Source organism: Aulostomus chinensis, chromosome 8 (assembly GCF_037954235.1).
Source record: "Aulostomus chinensis isolate RoL2024-O1b breed Wild chromosome 8, RoL_Achi_v1.0, whole genome shotgun sequence".
Classification (NCBI taxonomy): domain Eukaryota; kingdom Metazoa; phylum Chordata; class Actinopteri; order Syngnathiformes; family Aulostomidae; genus Aulostomus; species Aulostomus chinensis.
In genome coordinates this window covers 11,002,385-11,021,171 of record NC_141327.1, presented here as the reverse complement: position 1 = coordinate 11,021,171, position 18,787 = coordinate 11,002,385, and the positions used below count along the sequence as shown (strand labels likewise).

Below are 18,787 nucleotides of genomic sequence, written 5' to 3'. Positions count from 1 at the left end.
ATCACAAATCCACGCACGCATTAGCAGAATAGAACTGACAGGACAAACTAAATGAGTGAGTGGAATCAACTTAAATCCTTATTTTTCCCCGGCATCATTCAACATCCCGCTGGGATAACCCTCTTGTTTTGCTTCCCTCTCAAACATACTTTTCTCATTAGCAGAAATTCCATTTAATGTCCATTGCCAACCCGATATGGTCATTTTAGCAGTTTTAATTTTCAGTCCTGCGGGGCATAGAAACAAAAACAGCATTGCATAAAAAAACTTCTGCATAGCTGGACCATCAGATCATTCTCTTAGGAGTGTGTTACCTTCAACTTAAAAGGAGCATACATTATGTGTTTGCGGCCTTTGGAGCAGTCCTCTGAGACTGTACAATCAGGACAGGATATTGTGGGGGTGGGACAACACCCAACACAGCCTGCCAGGGGGTCAGAGCTGAGCTACACTGCTGCCATTTGAACAATCTCAGTGAGAGGATAACAAAATACAGATGGCTCCTATGTTATGAGAAAACTGGTTCTCGAAAAAAAGGAAGTTAGCAGTGTGGTAGAAGTAACAACAGATCTGCAGGACATACAGAAGAGCAGTACAGTCAAGATGTCTATCTCCACTCACGCTGCTTAATTAATTGAATGTCAGCCCGTGCAATTGTGAAACCTCCAAAAAAGAAAAAAAAGCATACTATTGATCAGTACCACGGGATGTTGCAGAACGGTCCTCATTTTTGTTAAAAAAAATGTGTTATTGCTAATGCTTACTTTGACAACAGTACTGCAAAAATGCTTTTGAGTATTTTTTTAAATGCTAGTTTGAGTTTCTATGTTTGTGTTGACAAACACTTTTCAAAGTGATGTGTTTGTGTTCTTTTTTTAATAACTATCAAGTTTACTAATACCTTATTTTATTGTATGATATACTGTAGTACGCAATTGGAGGTGGTTCAGCAAGCATTTGTTTTGTTGTGGGTTATGTTCGAATCATTTTGATATGTACATTATAAAGAAAAAAATTCCAGCAAATGACAGCTTAAATAGTGATCAGAATTTAATAAAAACATTATTTCTACTCTTTTTCACTCTCATTTATTGGTCTCTATGGCAGGAGAGTCTGGATGCTCTTCTGTACTCTCTCAGCCAGGGTGGAGTGAGTGTGTCTGTATGACAAAGACGGTTTTTGTCACCTACTTAAGACCTTTTCTGGAATAAATAGTAGCTATATCAAGATCCATGGTTGGTTCTAATGGGGACCAAAAAATGGTTCTAATGCAAAATTTAATTACTGAGGTTTTGGTTAGGGTTAGCTTTAGGCATGAATTGGTCAGGGTTTGGGCAAACCTCTGTTGGTTTTGCGCACTCAGCGGATGCTTACGACCAGGGAACTTGCAGTTTGCGTGCAAATTGGACCTCGGGTTGTATATGGAATGGTTTGATGTTTTACGGTTCAGTATGGCATCCTGGACCGTAACATGACATTTTCACCAAATCCTGCAGCACTAATGTCAACACATGATTATACTGCACGGGATTGAAAACAGGAGGCTGATATCAGCAGATATGTGGAGGTGAAGGGAACAGTGGAAAGGAATCTGTCCATGCTGACAGCTTTCAACAACTGTATGGCAATAGGAAAAAATTCCCACAGCGGAGAGAATGGGGCGGGGCAGAGGCAGAGCCAAACACTAAAGTAAGCAAGGCAGCAACATTACATTACCATACCCTGATGTTTTGAATTAATCATCATCTCAGTTTACCTTGGGAAAGGGAGGTGGAGAAGAATAACCTATTGGGGTGAAGCAGACAGAAATGAACACAACTCTCTCTAGCACTCAGAGAATTACTGTTACTAATCTTTATCAAGCAGGTTCACTCTTGGCTTCGTTACAGAAACCCTTCTAATGACAGTAAAACTCTCTTTCTGTCATTCTTTGCTTCCCGTAGAATAATGCACTGAGCCCTGACTATGACAAACCCCCAAGCCGCTGCACAATAGACGACAAAAGCTCATTCACCCGCGGCTGCTACTTTCTGCTGAACAAGCTCTCACATCTCGGGAAGACAAACGGACAAACACACGCATTTCGCTCACTTTACCTCTGCGTTATCCACCAACTTATCTTAAATGCTGACTCTTAAAGCTAGTCACTACCAGCCGGCGAAGTTAAATCAGTCAATTGGTTACTTGGGAAAAGTTGACAAAAGTTAACTTTCGCCGTGCCGATACGTCTGTTTTTGTTTTGTTTTCAAACAAAGCAGCTGAATGAAGTCAAACTCTTTAACAGTAAGAAGAATTTTGAATCAAAGTAATTATTACCTCACCCACTTGTAGATTTCCCAGTCTCGGCTTGCTACTGTCAGTCAGGACTGTCTACACGCCAAAACACCGACACAGTGGGGGGGGGGGGGGGGGGGGGTGAACCATTGTTTACAGGGGCGGAGGGTTTGCACTTTTTCAAACTATAATAATACATCCGAGAGTTAGGTGGCCAGTTATACAATTTATTCAATTTTAACGTTCAAAGTGTCATGGGCACACATAGCCGAACAATTCATCGACATGACCCTTAAGCGTCAACGTACCGGTGTATAAATGCCCCCCGAAGAATGGTTCCGTCCTTCAATTCACGTTGTAAGTCCTTTTACCTGTGTTTTTCTGGTCAAACAATGTCTTGTTATTGGTCTAAATTTAACAAGTTATCAGTCGGAGTTTCAGTGAAATATGAATATTTAAGTGACAGACTGACTATGTTTTAGAGACAGCCGGAAGGAGAAAAGATATTGCAATGAGGTAGGCCTGTAACGAAGCTGTCTTCTCCTGACATACCTGGTTCCACCTCTCGCAAACCCTTCCCCCACTCAGGTTCCACCTTACCTCACATTAGCAAATAAACACAATAAATGCTGTTGTATGCAGTGTAGGCCTATTAGATTCTATTCCCAAAGGGACACGTTTAATATTTACAGAAAAAAAAACTTGTTGGTTTCAAGTAGTTACTCATGTACAACAATGTTGTAGTAAAAACTGTAAGAAATTACTGTTTATGATGCAAACAGAAAAGAATAAAAAGTTAAAGGACTGAAGAAAAGTGACACCAAAACAAATGTGAATAGACTAGATCTAAAATTTAAACTGTATTACGAGCTGATAATATACGAATTATTAAACTGCTCATAAAGAGAAATAGTTTCCATCCATCGTCATCTTCCGCTTATTCCTACACATTAAGGGTTGCGGGGGGGCTGGAGCCTATCCCAGCGTCAACGGGCGAGAGGCAGGGTACACCCTGGACAGGTCGCCAGTCCATCGCAGGGCCAACATAGAGAGACGAACAACCATTCACACTCACATTCATACCTACGGTCAATTTAGAGTATTCAATCAGCCTAGTCCCCAATTGCATGTTTTTGGACTGTGGGAGGAAGCTGGAGTACCAGAGAGAACCCACGCAGACACGGGGAGAACATGCAAACTCCACACCGAAAGATCCCGTGCCCAAGCCGGGACTCGAACCCGGAACCTTCTTGCTGTGAGGCCACAGTGCTAACCACTGCACCACCGTGCAGCGAGAAATAGTTTATTATATTATATTATATTATATTATATTATATTATATTATATTATATTATATTATATTATATTATATTATATTATATTATATTATATTATATTATATCATACAGGTTGAGGGCAGGTCATCCTGGTGGCACGGTGGTGCAGTGGTTAGCCCTGTTGCCTCAAAGCAAGAAGATTCCAGATTTGAGACCCGGCTCCAGTACGGGATCTTTCTGTGTGAAGTCTGATAAATTGTGCAGCAGGAGTTAATAGACAAGGTGGCACGGTGGTGCAGTGGTTCGCACTGTTGCCACACAGCAAGAAGGTTGGGATCTTTCTGTGTGGAGTCTCCATGTTCTCCCTGTTCCTGTGTGGGTTCTCTCTGGTACTCCAGCTTCCTCCCACAGTCCAAAGACATCAAGAGGGGACGAGGCTGATTGATACTCTAAATTGACCGTAGGTGTGGCTGTGAGTGTGAATGGTTGTCTGTCTCTATGTGTTGGCCCTGTGATGGACTGGTGACCTGTCCAGGGTGAACCCCACCTCTCGCCTGAAAGCTAAAGGGATAGACTCCAGCCCCCCCCCCCCCCACAACCTTTAACAGGATAAGTGGTAGAAGATGGATGGATGGGGGTTATTCTAACTCATAATGTGCTCTACTTTCAATAATTACAATTAGCTCCTTCATTCTTACATGTAGGTGGGTCCAGTAGGTATTTTTTATGTGATATTGTCATTTTTACTTCAATAAAGAACTGAATATGTCATCCACCACTGCCTGCTAAACAGTTGCAGGGCCGAGAACAAGTTAACTGAATATTTTAGATGAGTTTTTGATTTGTTTCTTGAACTGAAACCCAACACACTGAGCAGATCTTTAAGAATGACATTTACCGTTAACTCATCTTTATTTGTTTGACCGGAAGGGAGTGTCAAATATTTCTGCTGTAGAGGAATCATGAATGTCCTGTCAGTTGGTATACTTTAGGTCTTGTTTTTATTCTTCATATACTTTACTTTTCTAAGTTGTGGAGTGTAATTTAAAATTAAATGTGTTGCTACTGAGCATTTTACTGTAGTGGATTTCACAAAATGAGATGAAAACAATGAAAAGAAATTGGATTTCATTGTATGTCATGACATTTATACTTACTTACATACTTACATTATTGAAAAAAGCTACTTATATCATACCCTTCATACAAAGATTACAGATCAAGTTGTATGGCAACAAAGAGAGATTAAAATTAAAACATTTTAAAAGATCATTGGAGTTGTGCTGAAAAAGAATATTAAGAAGAAAATAAAACCAGATTAAAATAAAATCACAATGAATACATAAAAAGAGTCAAATGCATAAGATACTCAAAATTACAGTGCATTTTTAAAGCAGGTGCTGCAAATGCAAATCTATGAAGACCGTTGTAAAGAAATATGTTTAAAGCATGCTATTTTCAAATATCTAGTGAGTTATAAATAAACAATCGGTAATCGGTGAGCATTTCTTGGGGTTGTGAAACTCTGACAAGTATTTTCAGCTACCCATGTACACAAGTTGCCTCTGCTTCCTGTCATCTGACTTCCTGTTCATGCTCACATTCAGTTTTCAGTCTACACGTTGACAGATCTTGCATCTGTTCCACCTACTAGAGACAGGACACAGAGAGCTGCACTCATGCCAGATCAGTCTCCGAGAGTGTCACCGATGCGAAGTCTGAAGTAGACAGCGGAAGTGTTAATGTTTGTTGGTGTGTATTTGATGGAATGTGAGAGAGTTGGGTATTCGAATGTTTGTTGGAGAAGTCAACTGAAGGGGAGAAAATGGAGGACCACAGGAATATTAACTTCATGAGACTGTTATCAGGTAACAGAAAAGTAATATGTGCTACTATGCGTTTGAGGGGTGTATACGTGTGTATCACTGTGTGTGTGCGCATGTGTGTGTGGGCAGGTCCTCTGGGAAAATATGATGGTTATTTTTTTCAGCTGTTTTCTGACATTTGATACATGAAATAGATTAATTGAGAAGTCCTGCTGACAATTTTAACTAAAACTGAGACAGAAACAAAACGAGGATCTTCCTTCACCCTGGAAATCCTGCATGTTACTCTCACCACAGATGAAAGCACTCAGTCCACCCTCTCATCGGAATCCTGTGAATACTATCAGAGAGAGCTCTTTGACCAGCTGCCCAGCATCCAGGCTTCCCGCCGTTGGCACAACCGGCTGGGTGGTTCAGAGTTGGAGGAGCAGCTTGGCCATGGCCAATTGTCCAGAGGAGCCAGAAACAAGGCGTCTACACTGCCCCTCAGGAGTCTGACCATGTGCATTCAAGGAAAGAAGGATGCCAGGTGGGTAAGCTTACACATACATCTGAGGTGTTATCAACCACTTGACTAAAATTTCGCTCCGTCTCACCCATGTCATGTTTTAAAAAAATCATTCATCTCATCACTGAGATGCCTCTGACCTCAATGAAAATATGGTAAACTCAGACACAAAAGTGTCAATCAAATAGTGGGTGGAGTCTATCCCATGAGCTTTCGGGCAAGAGGTGGGATTTACCCTGGACAGGTTGCCAGTCCAGAGAGAACCACACAGGACTAGGGAGAACATGGAGACTCCACACAGAAAGATCGCGTGCTCAAGCCGGGGCTCGAACCCGGAACCTTCTTGCTGTGAGGCAACAGAGTAAACCACTGCACCACCGTGCCACCCTTGAATCTAATTTGTTATATACAACCACAGTCTGATCTGCCACGACTGAGCAGCTCCACCAGTGATGGATAAGTTGAGGTTGAGGGTCCTACTCATGAAATGTATTAATGCTGTTTATTAGGGACAGAAGGATGATGGAAACCTGCAGTATAGGCTGTTGGGAGTCCTGGAGGCAGAACCAGAGCATCAACACAAAGAGAGTATGGGCAAAGATGGGAGGAGCTATAAAAAGCCTGTTACCATGGCAGCACACACTGCATGCCATTGAAGGTAATAAAGGCCTAACGATGGCATCTGCTGGTAGTCAGTGTGCTTTAAACAAATGTTACTAAGCAAACCCTACTAAACAGTTATACGGATCTGTTCCAGGCAAGTTCGGAATCGGCGTGAAGGCCTACTTTGTTTTCCTCAGATATCTTGTCTCTTTGAACCTACTCCACTGTGCTGTTGTAGGGGGTTTCATCCTTGGGCCTACAGCATTTTATGGCAGGGGCAACAACAGTGGTAAGTCAACTGTGATTAAAAAAAATGCCTGTAAATTGAACACAGCTGGATGTAAACACAGATATTATTGTGATTTTACAGAACCATTGAGGTTTGGGGGCAATGACTCTGTTTTGGATTTTTTCCTGGGAGCGGTAAAGTTGTTTGTGTGTGTGTGTGTGTGTGTGTGTGTGTGTGTGTGTGTGTGTGTGTGTGTGTGTGTGTGTGTGTGTGTGTGTGTCACTAATTTTTCCACTGGTGTAGATAATCCCATTTCTCCCATGCAGGGCTATCTGGATCGATCTCCAGTCTTCTTTGGTTTCTATACTCGGGGTTCCCTGAATTTGCCTTGCTGTAATACCCCTCTGCTGTACCTCACTGGGATCCTCACTGTCCTCTTCCTCAGTCTGATCATGGTACTCCGCAGGTCTGTGACAACACAGCAAAACATGTTCAGTTTACATATGAAAGACTGAGATTGTTTTACGTGTCCATCTTTAAATCTTGATGATAGAACAACTGTTGGCTACAAGCACACATGGATGCTTGGGAAACGTTACAGTATAAACTTGAGCTATAAGATCTTCAGTGGGTGGGACTTCACCATCCAGGACCCTGCTGCAGCAGCTCTTAAACACAGCTTCATCAGAAATGATCTCAAGGTGAACAGGCACGCATCCTGAACCTCCACATGTGCATGATTCCAAACGTCTTACATGCTCGGCATTTTTTAGCCACTGAATGTGTAAAAAAACGTTATTTTGTCACTTTTCATTTAACCCACAAGATTTTGGGAAGGCTACAACATTTAATGATGGGCAATTCTACAGCATTCCGATTGATATTTGCTTTTACAAACATCGACCAGTTTCTATCATTTGGCATGAAACGGATGAATACGCACACATGCACCTGAGCAGATAAAGACATTTGATCTTGATTAGAAATTGAGTCATGGTTGTGGTTTTTGACGCTTTGGCTGAACATACAAAAGTGCAGCAGGCTGCATATAATAAATAAAAACAAACTGTTACTGTCCTGCTTCTGTCCAGTGTCTGCATTTGAGCATCTATGATTTTTTGCATCTCTCTACATGAAACTAGCAAGTATGTTGACAATTCCTTCTCTGCCCCTCAGCTCTTCCTGGAGGAGCAGCGTTTCTCCATGTATGAGGCTCAGAGGACAGTCAGGCAGTGGGTGTATCTCTACTGGCTCAGGTTCATCCTCAACCTCCTAGTTCTCTCTCTGCTTGGTGGATCCTTCTATCTAATCTACTTTGCCATGGAAACATCACAGTCTGCTGAACAGCAGGTTAGACATCCATGTTGAATAATACTTGCTTTTGTTTTGTGTTGGATTTGGGAACTCAAGTTGTGCTGACACCCCTGGCTATGTTTTCCAGCAGGATCAATACTGGTTGGTCAGTCTCCTCCTCCAGTTCCTTCCTCCCTTTACCATCACTTTCATCAACCTATCCCTCCCTCACATCTTCCATAAGATCTCCTCATTTGAGGACTGCTCTGTCACCACACAGGTCAATACCACGCTTATCAGGTAAGGAACAAAGTGAAAACAGGACTCACACACACACGGAATCTTAAATCATATAAAGTCAAATAGACAAGAATGCATATGCATACAAAGTGTTTTTCTCTCTGTCTCTCTCTCTGTCTCTCTCTCTCCCTCGCTCTCTGTCTCTCTCTCTCTCTGTCTCTCTGTCTCTCTCTCTCTCTCGCTCTCTCTCAGCCACTCAGATGGCTGCAGCACATGCACATTTATGCAGAAGTTGCCAACCACCCGATTTCCTGAGAACTTGTGTGTGTGTACCTCCATGCATGTGTGTGATGTGTTGGTGTGTGTCATTGTAACAGCAGCAACTACATTTTTGGGGGGCGGGGGATACACATCACATGGTTGTTATTCTCTCAACTCTGCCTTTCAGGTCACTTTTACAGTCCACTCTCTCTCTCTCTCTTGCTCTCTTTATCTCTTTCTCTCTCTCTCTCTCTTGCTCTCTTTATCTCTTTCTCTCTCTCTCTCTCTCTCTCTCTCACACACACACACACACACACACACACACACACACACACACACACACACAGAGCTGCACCTGAATCCACTCTGTCTTACATTCAGGAGCATCTTTCTGAAGCTAGCTTCCCTGGGAATCTACTTATATTTTCTCTTCACTACAACACATCAGCAGGTGAGTTGAGAGCAGATCCATCAGACCTGCAGTATTCAGGATAAGTGTTTTAGGCAGGTGAACATTGACTAACCCACCTTCATTTCTCTTCTTCTTCTGTTACAGTGCAGGGAGAATCATTTTGGCAGAGAGATGTACAAGCTCTGTATCTTCAACTTCCTTGCCACTTTCTGCAATGCCTTCCTCTTTAACTACCCCAGGAAGTGGGTTTGCTGTCGATTGACAGTCTCTTTCTTTGTCATCATTGTAGTTTGAATGGAAAGATCAATGTGTTTGATGTCTGTGTAGTTTAAAAAAAAATTCCTGTCTATCTTTTATTTTTCTGACAGGTTGATGCAGGAGAAGTACCCCTCATCTTTGCTGTCCTGGTTGTTAGGGAAAGAACACTTCTTGATCCCTTTTAATGTTCTGGATCTAGTGTACAGTCAAACGGTGTCCTGGGTGGGAATCTACAGCTGCCCTCTGCTGCCTCTGATAGGAACTGTGATGCTGGTGGCCACATTCTACATCAAGAAGGTTGGCTGGAAGATAAGAGTCAGGGAACTTCTAGCACGATGAAGCTTCTTTACTCTCTTCACCACAAAAGATTGTCTTTGATGAAATAATACAATAAGCTATGCAGAACGAGGAATGAAAGAGAGGCAGCAATTGAATAGAAACATGATTAGTGTGAAGTAAGGATTAATTGTGTGGACATTTTGGGGAACATGACATCATTTATCATGATTGAGACACTCAAAATCCATCCATCTATCCATCCATTTTCTACTACTAATCCTGTTAAGGGTCGCGGGGTGGGGGGGGCTGTAGCCTATCCCAGCAGCTTTCGGGGGAGAGGCGGGGTTCACTCTGGAGGGAGAATATGCACACTCCGCACAGAAAGATCTCATAAATAACACTTCATACTGTATAAATAGATGGGAGCATGCAAAATGGCACAACCTAGTGGTGTTTATGCAGACAACAACAGAATATTTAGTGAGGGCTGAAAGTATCCATCTATATTACAAATCGTGACATGGTAGTAATGGGGAACCTGTTTATCTCTCAGTTTTCGTCAGTCAAGACTTTGTGAAAGCCAAAGATGGATGAAAACAATGACACTACTGTCACATCTGTCCATCGCACGTGAGGCCATAGCCCGTAGGTGATCAGCACAAATTGGGAAGTAGTAACCAGAGCCATTTTAAAAGAATCTTTTTTTTTTAATTAAGAGAAGAGGAAAGAAAGAAGGAAAACAAGACATACAGGCAAAGATTTGATTTTGGGGTGCCGAGACGATCTTGGCTCCGATGAGGATCTAGTGCAAACTTGACAAAGCTACAGCAACCGAACAGAAGTAGTTTGCTACATGATGCCATTTTTTTTAGTTTACATTTCATTTTGTGCAAATAAAAAATTGAAATGCTGAAATTGCTGAGCTGGTAGGGAACTAACTGTATCACCTTTTGATGTCCCGGGCTAATTTTTTTCCTCTTATTTCTTGTCGAAATGCTTTGCTTCATAGATTAATCTTGAGTTTCACATTTAAAGGACAGTTTTATGAGAGCTTCTGAGATTCATGTCCAAATATTTGAAAAAAAGTAGCCAATAAGAATGTTTAAAAAAGAACAAAACTGTAAATACAGGCTGTAAGTGTGAGTTTACTTTTTCTCAAAATTGTCCATTCCACAATGTCAGGTGAATATAAACGAGAAGCTCAAGTGACCAACCGTCGACTTTTAACAATTTCTGAGTGTTCACATCTGTCTTTCTCGGTCACTGTCCTCAGTTCGTGGTCCTGCGGTGTTGTGCGGCAGAGCAGAAGATGTTTCGGGCCTCCAACTCCTCTGTTTTATTCCACTTCATGTTGCTGCTGGGCCTCTTCATGGCTGCATCCTCACTGGGCTTTAACCTCTACAAAAACATGTACTCTCTTTCCTGTTCTTGTGTACTCCGCATCAAGTTCATTTTCACTGCACCCATTTTTAAAAAAACAGTTTTTCCTTTTTACTGCTTGTTTACACTTGTGCTCCTCTGTTAGGGTCTTTCCAGTTTCCTCTTGTGGTCCATTTGCAAACAGAGACAATGTTATTAATCTGATGGGAGAGTGTGTGGGGAGTCTTCCTAGCCTGGCTCAATCCATAATTAGCTACTTGGCCTCTGAGGCCTTTGCCCTGCCGCTCATTCTCACTGAGATGTAAGTATTCATGGAAAAAAGACTGGAGCTCGTGAGAGAGCCCCATAGCTCTGTGTGTACTATTATTTTTTAAATGGGAGGACAAGTATGACTCTGTTATGCACATCTCGTAACATTTAAGTCTTCTCAAGTCTGGGGAAGGGCCTGGTACAGTCACTTGTTTTTCTTTTTTTTTTTAAAGTGTGTAAATCTAATGGTGAACTGAACAAAGCGGTAGTGTGGTGTGTTTGTCTTCTCCTCATCTTTTTGTACTGTTCACTTGTTTTTCCATATTTTGATTATTGCACACAGGTTTTGGGGTACTACAGATACGATTAATACTGATATTTGGTTTGTGTTACAGAGAAGAGCAATAAGATTAATAAACATGGTGGATGCATTCGTTATTTTTCAAGCCAGAGATGATAATTATCCATTTATCTATAGAGGTGATCTATATTAAGATCAAATGGTGAGGATTACAGATGGAAATTTAGTTGTGAAGACCTGCATCTCAATATTGGGAGTAGAACTGGAATATTCTGGATAATAAGTTAAAATTCTGTTCAAATATAATTAAATTCAAAAGAATGTTTAAAGAAAAGGTAATGGGACATTATTGAGTGATATTAATGGTGCGATAGCAGAAAAGTGTTTTAGTATTTAGTGCTGTCTTTATTTGAAATTGTGAAAATTAAGAGTAAACACAATCTTTGAAACATGTTATCATTCAGAAAGGGGCACGTATAATGTTTTCTTGAACAAATGAAGATGAATGAACGAAAACTCATCAGGCTTTGCGTCCGTCTGTAAGACTAAAGTGAGGGCTAAAAAGAAGTCCTGTGGTCTGTCAGAACAAATTTGTGAGTAAGAAACTTCGATCAAAGGCTAACATTCGATAAAAGAGAAGACTGATCTGGGGGTGTTTGCTCTGTGTCCCTAGCTAATGCTGCAATTTGACCATGAAGTAACCAAAATGGAACATTTACCTTAAGACATCTAGAGAACTTTGAATAATCAGAACAGGATGTTTTGAGAACATCCATAATGTTCAATAAAGGTTTGTCATCGTCACCTTTGAAGCTCCTTTGAGGAGCTCTTAGAGAACCTTTGAGACTATGAGGGTTCACGCAGTTGTGAACACTTCTGTAGATACATTCCTAGAGTGACTGAATGTGACATGAAAAATATTTTGTTTTTTTCAGTGTTATCTTCACGTCATATGTGTCACGGAGACGAGCCAATCAGAGGGCCATTGAGAGGCTGAAAGATATGCTGGTTATGGTGAATCACGTGTCTCCATTATACACAGCAGATGTTATGCATACTTTTAATTCATCACAAAATGGAGGTCATCCCCAGTTTGCACAGTCATTGCCAGCAAATCACTGAAGCTAAAACGTAGTCTGTGGAATGTGATGTATTCTACTAGTATTTGTGTGTGCATGTGTCCTTCACAGAGTACTTCAGATAAACGCTTCCTGGTGAAACAACATGCCACGATGCTCAGACGTGAAAACAACACCAGAGTGCCCCTTAAGCAGACATCGAGGAGAACGCCCCCCCTCTCAGCCACTGTAGAGAACCCCTCTCCACACTTACAAATGGAGTAAGGACCCCAAAGACATCAGGCCTTTCCTCATTCTTTGGCAGCTGGGTGGAGACGAGAGGACGGTCAAGTTACCTAAATGTACCTGTTCCTCTCTCTTGATTTGATCTTTTATTGAAATATTTCTTTTTTCTTGTTAATTATGGTTTGACCACTTTTGCCTTGTAATGTTTCCTAATTTGTTTTTGAGTTACTTTTTAAAAAAAAAAAACGGTATTTTTAAACTACATCCGATCTCTGTGTTTGTTTTAACACAATTATCAAATAAATGTAAAGGATTTATACATAGAAATATTTCCTCAAAAGTATGAATTGTTGTCTTCACAAATGTCCTTTTAACTGCATTAAATTTGCTGCAAATATTTTACAAATGTAATGCCCGGCAAGTATTCGTTGTTTGTGTATTTCTAAGTTGTATTTGTTGAATGACTGAAGCAAAAACGTGCAGCCTACTTTCTTATCATTTTGGAACACACATGTAACACCCCTCACTTTACACACATGAACCTCACACACATGCGCATGCTGAGCACTGTTATGAAGAATCTACGGGCACTCTGTTTGTGGCCAATTTTGGGTGAGTGAATCAAAGATTTATTTAAAATTGCAACATTAATACATTTTTTAAAATAAAAATAGAAATACAAGATTTAAAAATAAATTGTCTGTCTGTATCCCTTGGGTTTTATTTTTCAGCCCTGGCAAATTTGTCCATCAAAATAAGTAAGTCTGTCAAAGTGATACTTACCATCTTTTGAGTTTTATCTCGTCAAGAAGTGTTCAGATGTGTGCTGTCCTGCATGGTGAAAGGAGCTTGGTTTTCTGTACTTTCACAACATTTTTGCATTTGAATATGTGAAATAAAGATGAATTATGACTAATGCTCTTGAAAGCCTGAACCAGTTATTCATACTTATGTGAGTAGACATCAGGACAATATTGTGCCCTACCATTTACTACAAACATAAAAGTTTTCCTTTTTTTCCCTTTGTTTGAATTCAGTATCTATCTATCTATCTATCTATCTATCTATCTATCTATCTATCTATCTATCTATCTATCTATCTATCTATCTATCTATCTATCTATCTATCTATCTATCTATCCAAACTACTTCCAGATTTCCATTTTTTCCTCAGGTGGCTCTACTGCTCCTCTCCCAGTGCTAACTGGTCCCGACATGGCCTTCCTTGGCTCTCGTGCCATGTTCCAGTGTATTGCACCTCACTCCTCTCTGCCAGTCACTTACGAGATAATAAAGGATGGCAACATCCTGATTGCTACGGGCACTGATCTTCAAGGGGGCCAACCTTTAGTATACTCCCTAAGGGTCGCTTTGACATCAGAGGGAACATATCACTGCCAGGCAAAAACAGAGGGAGGCACAAGAATCAGCAACAGCACCAGGCTAAGTGTTGTCAGTGAGTAAATCCACAGAGAGGGCATTAAATTCTCCTTAATTTAGCAAAGACAATCACCCCAGTATGACCTCTTCCATTTCTTCCCCTCCAGCTCCGGCATCAAATACCAGGGTGACCTCTGACCCCTTCCCTGCAGTCGTATACGAGGGCTCACGTTTGGTCTTGAGCTGCAATGTCTCAGAGGGCTCTCACCTTTCCTACACATGGTTTTTCAACAGGAAGGAAGTAACTTCTGCAGCCTTTCCCCTGCTGCACAACACTGGGAACCAGCTAGTGATGGAGACAGTGAGTCCGGATCATGCTGGTGACTATTATTGCATGGCTTGGTCCAGGGTGCAGGACATCAGGAGATTTTCCAGCAGCTCAGAATTCAAGGTGTCAGTCAAAGGTACATGACATCCATATATTGATTACTTGCAATGCTTAGAGTGAGGTCAATGTGCATACAACCTAATTCGAACACCAAACATAAAACCAAGCATGTTGGATCCCACAAGCGAAGAGGGCTCCCAGTTTTTGGACATCAACCATACGGTTAGACAGGGCTCCACACACACATTTAGAGATCTATCCTCATGTACTTTGATAATCCAAACTTAAAGGAACACACCAACTTTTTTTCTGCAAATATGCTTATTTTCCATGAGCCAAACAAGAAGATGGCTATCCCTTTCGTGCAGCAGGGATATAGCGACTCAATACTTCTCACAGAAGAGTGAATCATATCTCTGTCATTGTCTGGAAATAATTGCATTTCCCAAAAAGTGGTCTGTTCCTTTAACTAACAACCCAAACATTCTGTTTCGCCCATTGGGGACACTTCTCTTCTCTATAATTGAACAGTGAAATGTTGAATAATTGTTAAATATGCTGTCTAACACATACACTATCATCTCTCTCCCCATCTTCTTCTCTTGTCACTCCATTATCAGTCTATATTTTGAAGCCAACGATCGTGTTCTCCATTTCCAAGGAAGGAACCAGCTACCGTGGGAATGTGACCTGCTGGTCATCAAGAGGGACTCCTCCAGCTAACTTCTCCTTTTTAGTCGATGATTACGAAGTGGAATCTGTTAAAGCAGTCGGCTCTCTGTCTGCGAGGTTCAGCTTTGCAATGGTCCCTGGGCTTGACATGGGGATGGCACGGTGTCGGGTGAAAACTGAGGTGCAGGACTTGCTGAGTGAGCCTTTGTCTCTGGAAGTGGGTATGAGCTGCACTGACATTTGAAGGAAATGCATCTTTCTGTCATTCCTATTCCCTCTTTATTATGTCTCCTTTCATTTTTTTTTCTCGGCTATCCAGTCCCAGTTGGAGGTCATGTGACTTTGGAAGTTGAACACCTTTACCGGGCTGATTCCAAACTGACTGCTGCCATACTGACCTGTCAAATCAGTCGAGGAACGTTTCCTTTTGTCTCCTGGCTGTTAAATGACTCTATTCTTCCTTTGGAGACCCATGATTCACATTTGCAGCTTATTCTGCCTCACTATGCCCTCACTGACCACAGACAAACCCTAGTTCTTACCAAGCTTGGCCCAGAGGAGGCTGGGTATTACCACTGCAGGGTCAGAGACAACTACGATGACTCTGGTACCTGGGTGGAGAGTACGGCTGTCCTGGTTCGAGCCACAGGTGAAAAGAACGAAATGCTGGATAAAAGTAAAGCACTAATTTCACATTTGTTTTCCACCCATCCCTCCATTGTCTTCTGCTTATTCCTGTTAAGGGTCACGGTGGGACTGGAGCCTATTCCAGCATCTACAGACAAGAGCCGGGGTTCACCCTGGACGGGTCACCAGTCCGTCGCAGGGCCAACACATATAGACAGACAACCATTCACACTCACAGCCACATCTACGGTCAATTTAGAGTGTCCAATTAGCCTCGTCCCCAATTGCATGTCTTTGGATGGTGGAAGGAAGCTGTAGTACCCGGAGAGAACCCACACAGGAACAGGGAGAACATGCAGACTCCACACAGAAAGATCCCGTGCTGATCACTGCAGCACCGTGCAGCCCACATTTGTTTTATTTTTACGAATTATATAACAAAACTCATACCAAAAGCTATTTGTATTGCAAATATTGAGTTACTAGTTAGCCAGATGGCATAAAGAGTTGAACCATCTATTGTGCTTGTCCAGAGGTCTCTGATCGAAACGATAACAAAAGCCGTATCTAAATCACATCATGAAGTAGTGTGGGATGATGGGAGATGTTTTCATTGCTAAAAGTCTTATTTTCTGTCCTCACATATTCACACCATGCCATTTCACTGTAATAGCATAGCTGTAATTAATACTAGCTAATTTCACACTAACATGCTAACTTGCATTGTGATTCCACCCATACAGCGACAGGGGGTATTTACAATTAGCTGTAGCTACCATGGGATAAATTTAGTCGTACTTGTGCTCTCATCAGTAGTTGAAATCATAATGCTAACTAGCAACTCGATGGGTTAAAAAGTATGTGACCCATGCATAAAGTGATGGATTTCTTTTCTTTTCGAATATTGGACACATCTGACGAAACCAGACCTCATAACTAATTTGATATTTTATTTAATTTTCTCTCCGTGTGGGGTCCTTGCATTCTCCACCACATCATGCAGTTCATTCCTGTTCAAACGGGATCTTTCAGCCTTGATTGATATTTTCCACAGAATCCCGACCAAGTTAAAAGAACAGATTGCATATTTAAATGTCTTGCTGCTACAGTACAGTTCTCTGGCCTTGTCCTCTTTCTTCCAGAGTTTTTCATGGCTACCACAGAGGTCATCTCCTTAGCATTCTTCTGCTTCCTTTTTCTCTGTTTGGCGGTGGGTCTAGCTTGTGTGTATAGGATGCTTGACCAAAAACAAGGTGTGTACGTGTGTCAGGGTTTTATTGGGAGAGAGATTCAGTGACTTGAACTGAACTAAACATGTTTTGTCCATTCTTTTTAATCATTCATTCTCACGTCTGTCTTGGATCACGTCCACATTTCAGTGACAAAGTAAGCTCTATCTGAGAAGAAAGTTAATGCTAAAGTAATTCGGATCATCCAGCCTAACACTGTTTCAACTTTAACTTGCAGTTCTGATGCACTTCCTTTGTCTGCATCTGCATCCCAGTCAGGAGGGAGGCAGGCCGCTGCCTACTCCATAGACAATGATCAGGATCAGGATTGAATGATTAACAATGAGGTATTGATAGTCTGAAAAAATGCATCATTATACACAATACAGCATACAAGCACAATGACTTAGTTGGAACATGACATTCTCCCTTGTTAAACCTCATATTATTTAGCTTGCTTTGACTGAAAACAGATACCAGAAAATATAAGCATTTATGTGAAATCTGTCCATACAAACAACATACACTGTTCAAGGAGAATAACCTACTCATAGAATATGCAAAAAGGAACGAGGGACTGAAATCCCACAAGGTACTGTGATGATGTAATTTACCCAACGCCATAATTTGGCATGTGCTCATTTACAGCACAGGAGATGGAGTGAATTGTGGTTTTCTGGTAGCTCCATCAACTCATTTTCAACACCAACACCTTGCAGTGAACGAGGCACTGTTCTTTCTTCCTCCTGCATGTAAAAGAATATTTTGTAGTGACAGTTTCAACTTCTATTAGATCGGATTCTTCATAAAACGAACAACTCCTTGTCATGCTCGTATGACATACAACTGTCCTGGAGGGTTTCTCTGTAATAGACTAAATTACATTCTTAGTATTTTGAAATTACAGACAGTTGAAATGAAATATTACCCTCAGTCTTCCAGAGACCATACGTACTCAAACTTTTTAAGAAATGAAAAGCGTATTTTGAGATTGAACTTTATTCATTCTTTTTGAAATCATTTGAATCAGGAATGCAGAATAGTACGTTATAATCTTTCCTCTTTCTCTGTTTCCGTCCATAGAGATCCCAGTATGAAGAACTTTTACCATCATCAAATGTGTTGCCTCTGTATTCACATTGTCAAGATACATTTAATGTCTTCCTCTTTGTCTTGTCCTGACGACAATGCAATAATTCCTTTGTCTGAGCTGCCAAATGTAACATTCAGTTGAAATTAATATCCCAGCATATTTTTCAGCCAAACTGAATAACAACAGTAAAACTACTGTATACTGACATGCTCGGTAGTTTGTGATCAATAATTTCCCTCCATTTATAGAGACAGACAACCATTCACACTCACAGTCACACCTACAGTCAATTTAGAGTATCAATCAGCCTCGTCCTCTCTTGATGTCTTTGGACTGTGAGAGGAAGCTGGAGTACCAGAGAGAACCCACACAGGAACAGGGAGAACATGCAGATTCCACACAGAAAGATCCTGTGCCGGAGCTGGAACTCAAATCTGGAACCTTCCTGCCGTGAGGCGACATTGCTAACCACTGCACCACTGTGCCACCTGATCAAAAATGTATTGTGTCAATTATTTTTATATCAATTAAACAAATAAAAGGGTAAACGAAACCTTCCCATTTTGTGCAGCCTTTGATTTGATATTCAAACATTCCTATATAAAATAACACTGCAACACTTATGGCATAAGAAAATGAATTCCTCTGGTGTTGTTAGAGAGAGGGAGGGTATGCTAGGGAGGTGTAGTGCACCACTATCAGTT

At 41.2% G+C, this 18,787-nt stretch overlaps 3 protein-coding genes across 12 annotated transcripts in view; 2 read left to right on the top strand and 1 right to left on the bottom strand.

The window, feature by feature from the left end:
* The window catches only part of LOC147257102 (transmembrane channel-like protein 6), a 45,472-nt gene extending 43,097 nt beyond the window's left edge, over positions 1 to 2,375 (bottom strand). The window contains exon 1 of the mRNA XM_086210875.1: positions 2,317 to 2,375. The gene's annotated coding sequence lies outside the window, so the exon portion shown is untranslated. The remainder of the gene's footprint in view (positions 1 to 2,316) is intronic.
* Positions 2,376 to 2,653: 278 nt separating this feature from the next.
* On the top strand, positions 2,654 to 12,733 carry tmc8 (transmembrane channel-like 8). 5 transcript variants are annotated; one of them, XM_086210866.1, is made up of 16 exons: positions 5,175 to 5,419; positions 5,675 to 5,906; positions 6,395 to 6,543; positions 6,643 to 6,777; positions 6,859 to 6,911; positions 7,044 to 7,183; positions 7,271 to 7,418; positions 7,894 to 8,067; positions 8,162 to 8,310; positions 8,893 to 8,962; positions 9,068 to 9,165; positions 9,292 to 9,478; positions 10,734 to 10,870; positions 10,986 to 11,141; positions 12,326 to 12,404; positions 12,581 to 12,733. In XM_086210866.1, the coding sequence occupies exons 1-16, from the start codon at positions 5,377 to 5,379 to the stop codon at positions 12,731 to 12,733; spliced, it is 2,103 nt and encodes a 700-aa protein (XP_086066992.1). In that variant the 5' UTR covers positions 5,175 to 5,376. The 5 variants fall into 5 exon arrangements, with proteins under 5 accessions (XP_086066993.1, XP_086066992.1, XP_086066991.1 ...); XM_086210865.1 differs by having other exon boundaries at positions 8,159 to 8,310; XM_086210867.1 differs by lacking the exon at positions 5,175 to 5,419 and adding an exon at positions 2,654 to 2,790 and having other exon boundaries at positions 6,859 to 7,183; positions 8,159 to 8,310.
* A 486-nt stretch (positions 12,734 to 13,219) lies between these two features.
* LOC147257100 (Fc receptor-like protein 5) lies at positions 13,220 to 18,619 on the top strand. 6 transcript variants are annotated; one of them, XR_015117554.1, is made up of 9 exons: positions 13,220 to 13,306; positions 13,426 to 13,452; positions 13,869 to 14,150; positions 14,242 to 14,538; positions 15,083 to 15,355; positions 15,454 to 15,810; positions 16,904 to 17,147; positions 17,229 to 17,337; positions 18,074 to 18,619. XR_015117554.1 is itself a non-coding variant. In XM_086210870.1 (7 exons), exons 1-7 carry the CDS (start codon positions 13,231 to 13,233, stop codon positions 17,056 to 17,058), a joined length of 1,440 nt encoding a protein of 479 aa, XP_086066996.1. In that variant the 5' UTR covers positions 13,220 to 13,230; the 3' UTR covers positions 17,059 to 18,619. The 6 variants fall into 6 exon arrangements, 4 of the variants coding, with proteins under 4 accessions (XP_086066996.1, XP_086066995.1, XP_086066997.1 ...); XR_015117553.1 differs by having other exon boundaries at positions 16,904 to 17,337; XM_086210870.1 differs by having other exon boundaries at positions 15,454 to 15,783; positions 16,904 to 18,619.
* Positions 18,620 to 18,787: the final 168 nt, after the last annotated feature.

What these genes read in the sequence shown, in the direction of transcription:
- tmc8 (XM_086210863.1), top strand. Translation starts at nt 5,377, where the DNA reads ATGGAGGACCACAGGAATATTAACTTCATGAGACTGTTATCAG. An exon ending in TCATCAGAAATGATCTCAAG is followed by an intron (nt 7,419 to 7,893) that starts GTGAACAGGCAC and finishes TCTGCCCCTCAG; the next exon opens with CTCTTCCTGGAGGAGCAGCG. An exon ending in CCGCTCATTCTCACTGAGAT is followed by an intron (nt 11,142 to 12,325) that starts GTAAGTATTCAT and finishes TGTTTTTTTCAG; the next exon opens with TGTTATCTTCACGTCATATG.
- LOC147257100 (XM_086210868.1), top strand. Translation starts at nt 13,231, where the DNA reads ATGAACCTCACACACATGCGCATGCTGAGCACTGTTATGAAGAATCTA. An exon ending in CTGTTTGTGGCCAATTTTGG is followed by an intron (nt 13,307 to 13,425) that starts GTGAGTGAATCA and finishes TTTATTTTTCAG; the next exon opens with CCCTGGCAAATTTGTCCATC. An exon ending in CACCAGGCTAAGTGTTGTCA is followed by an intron (nt 14,151 to 14,241) that starts GTGAGTAAATCC and finishes CTTCCCCTCCAG; the next exon opens with CTCCGGCATCAAATACCAGG.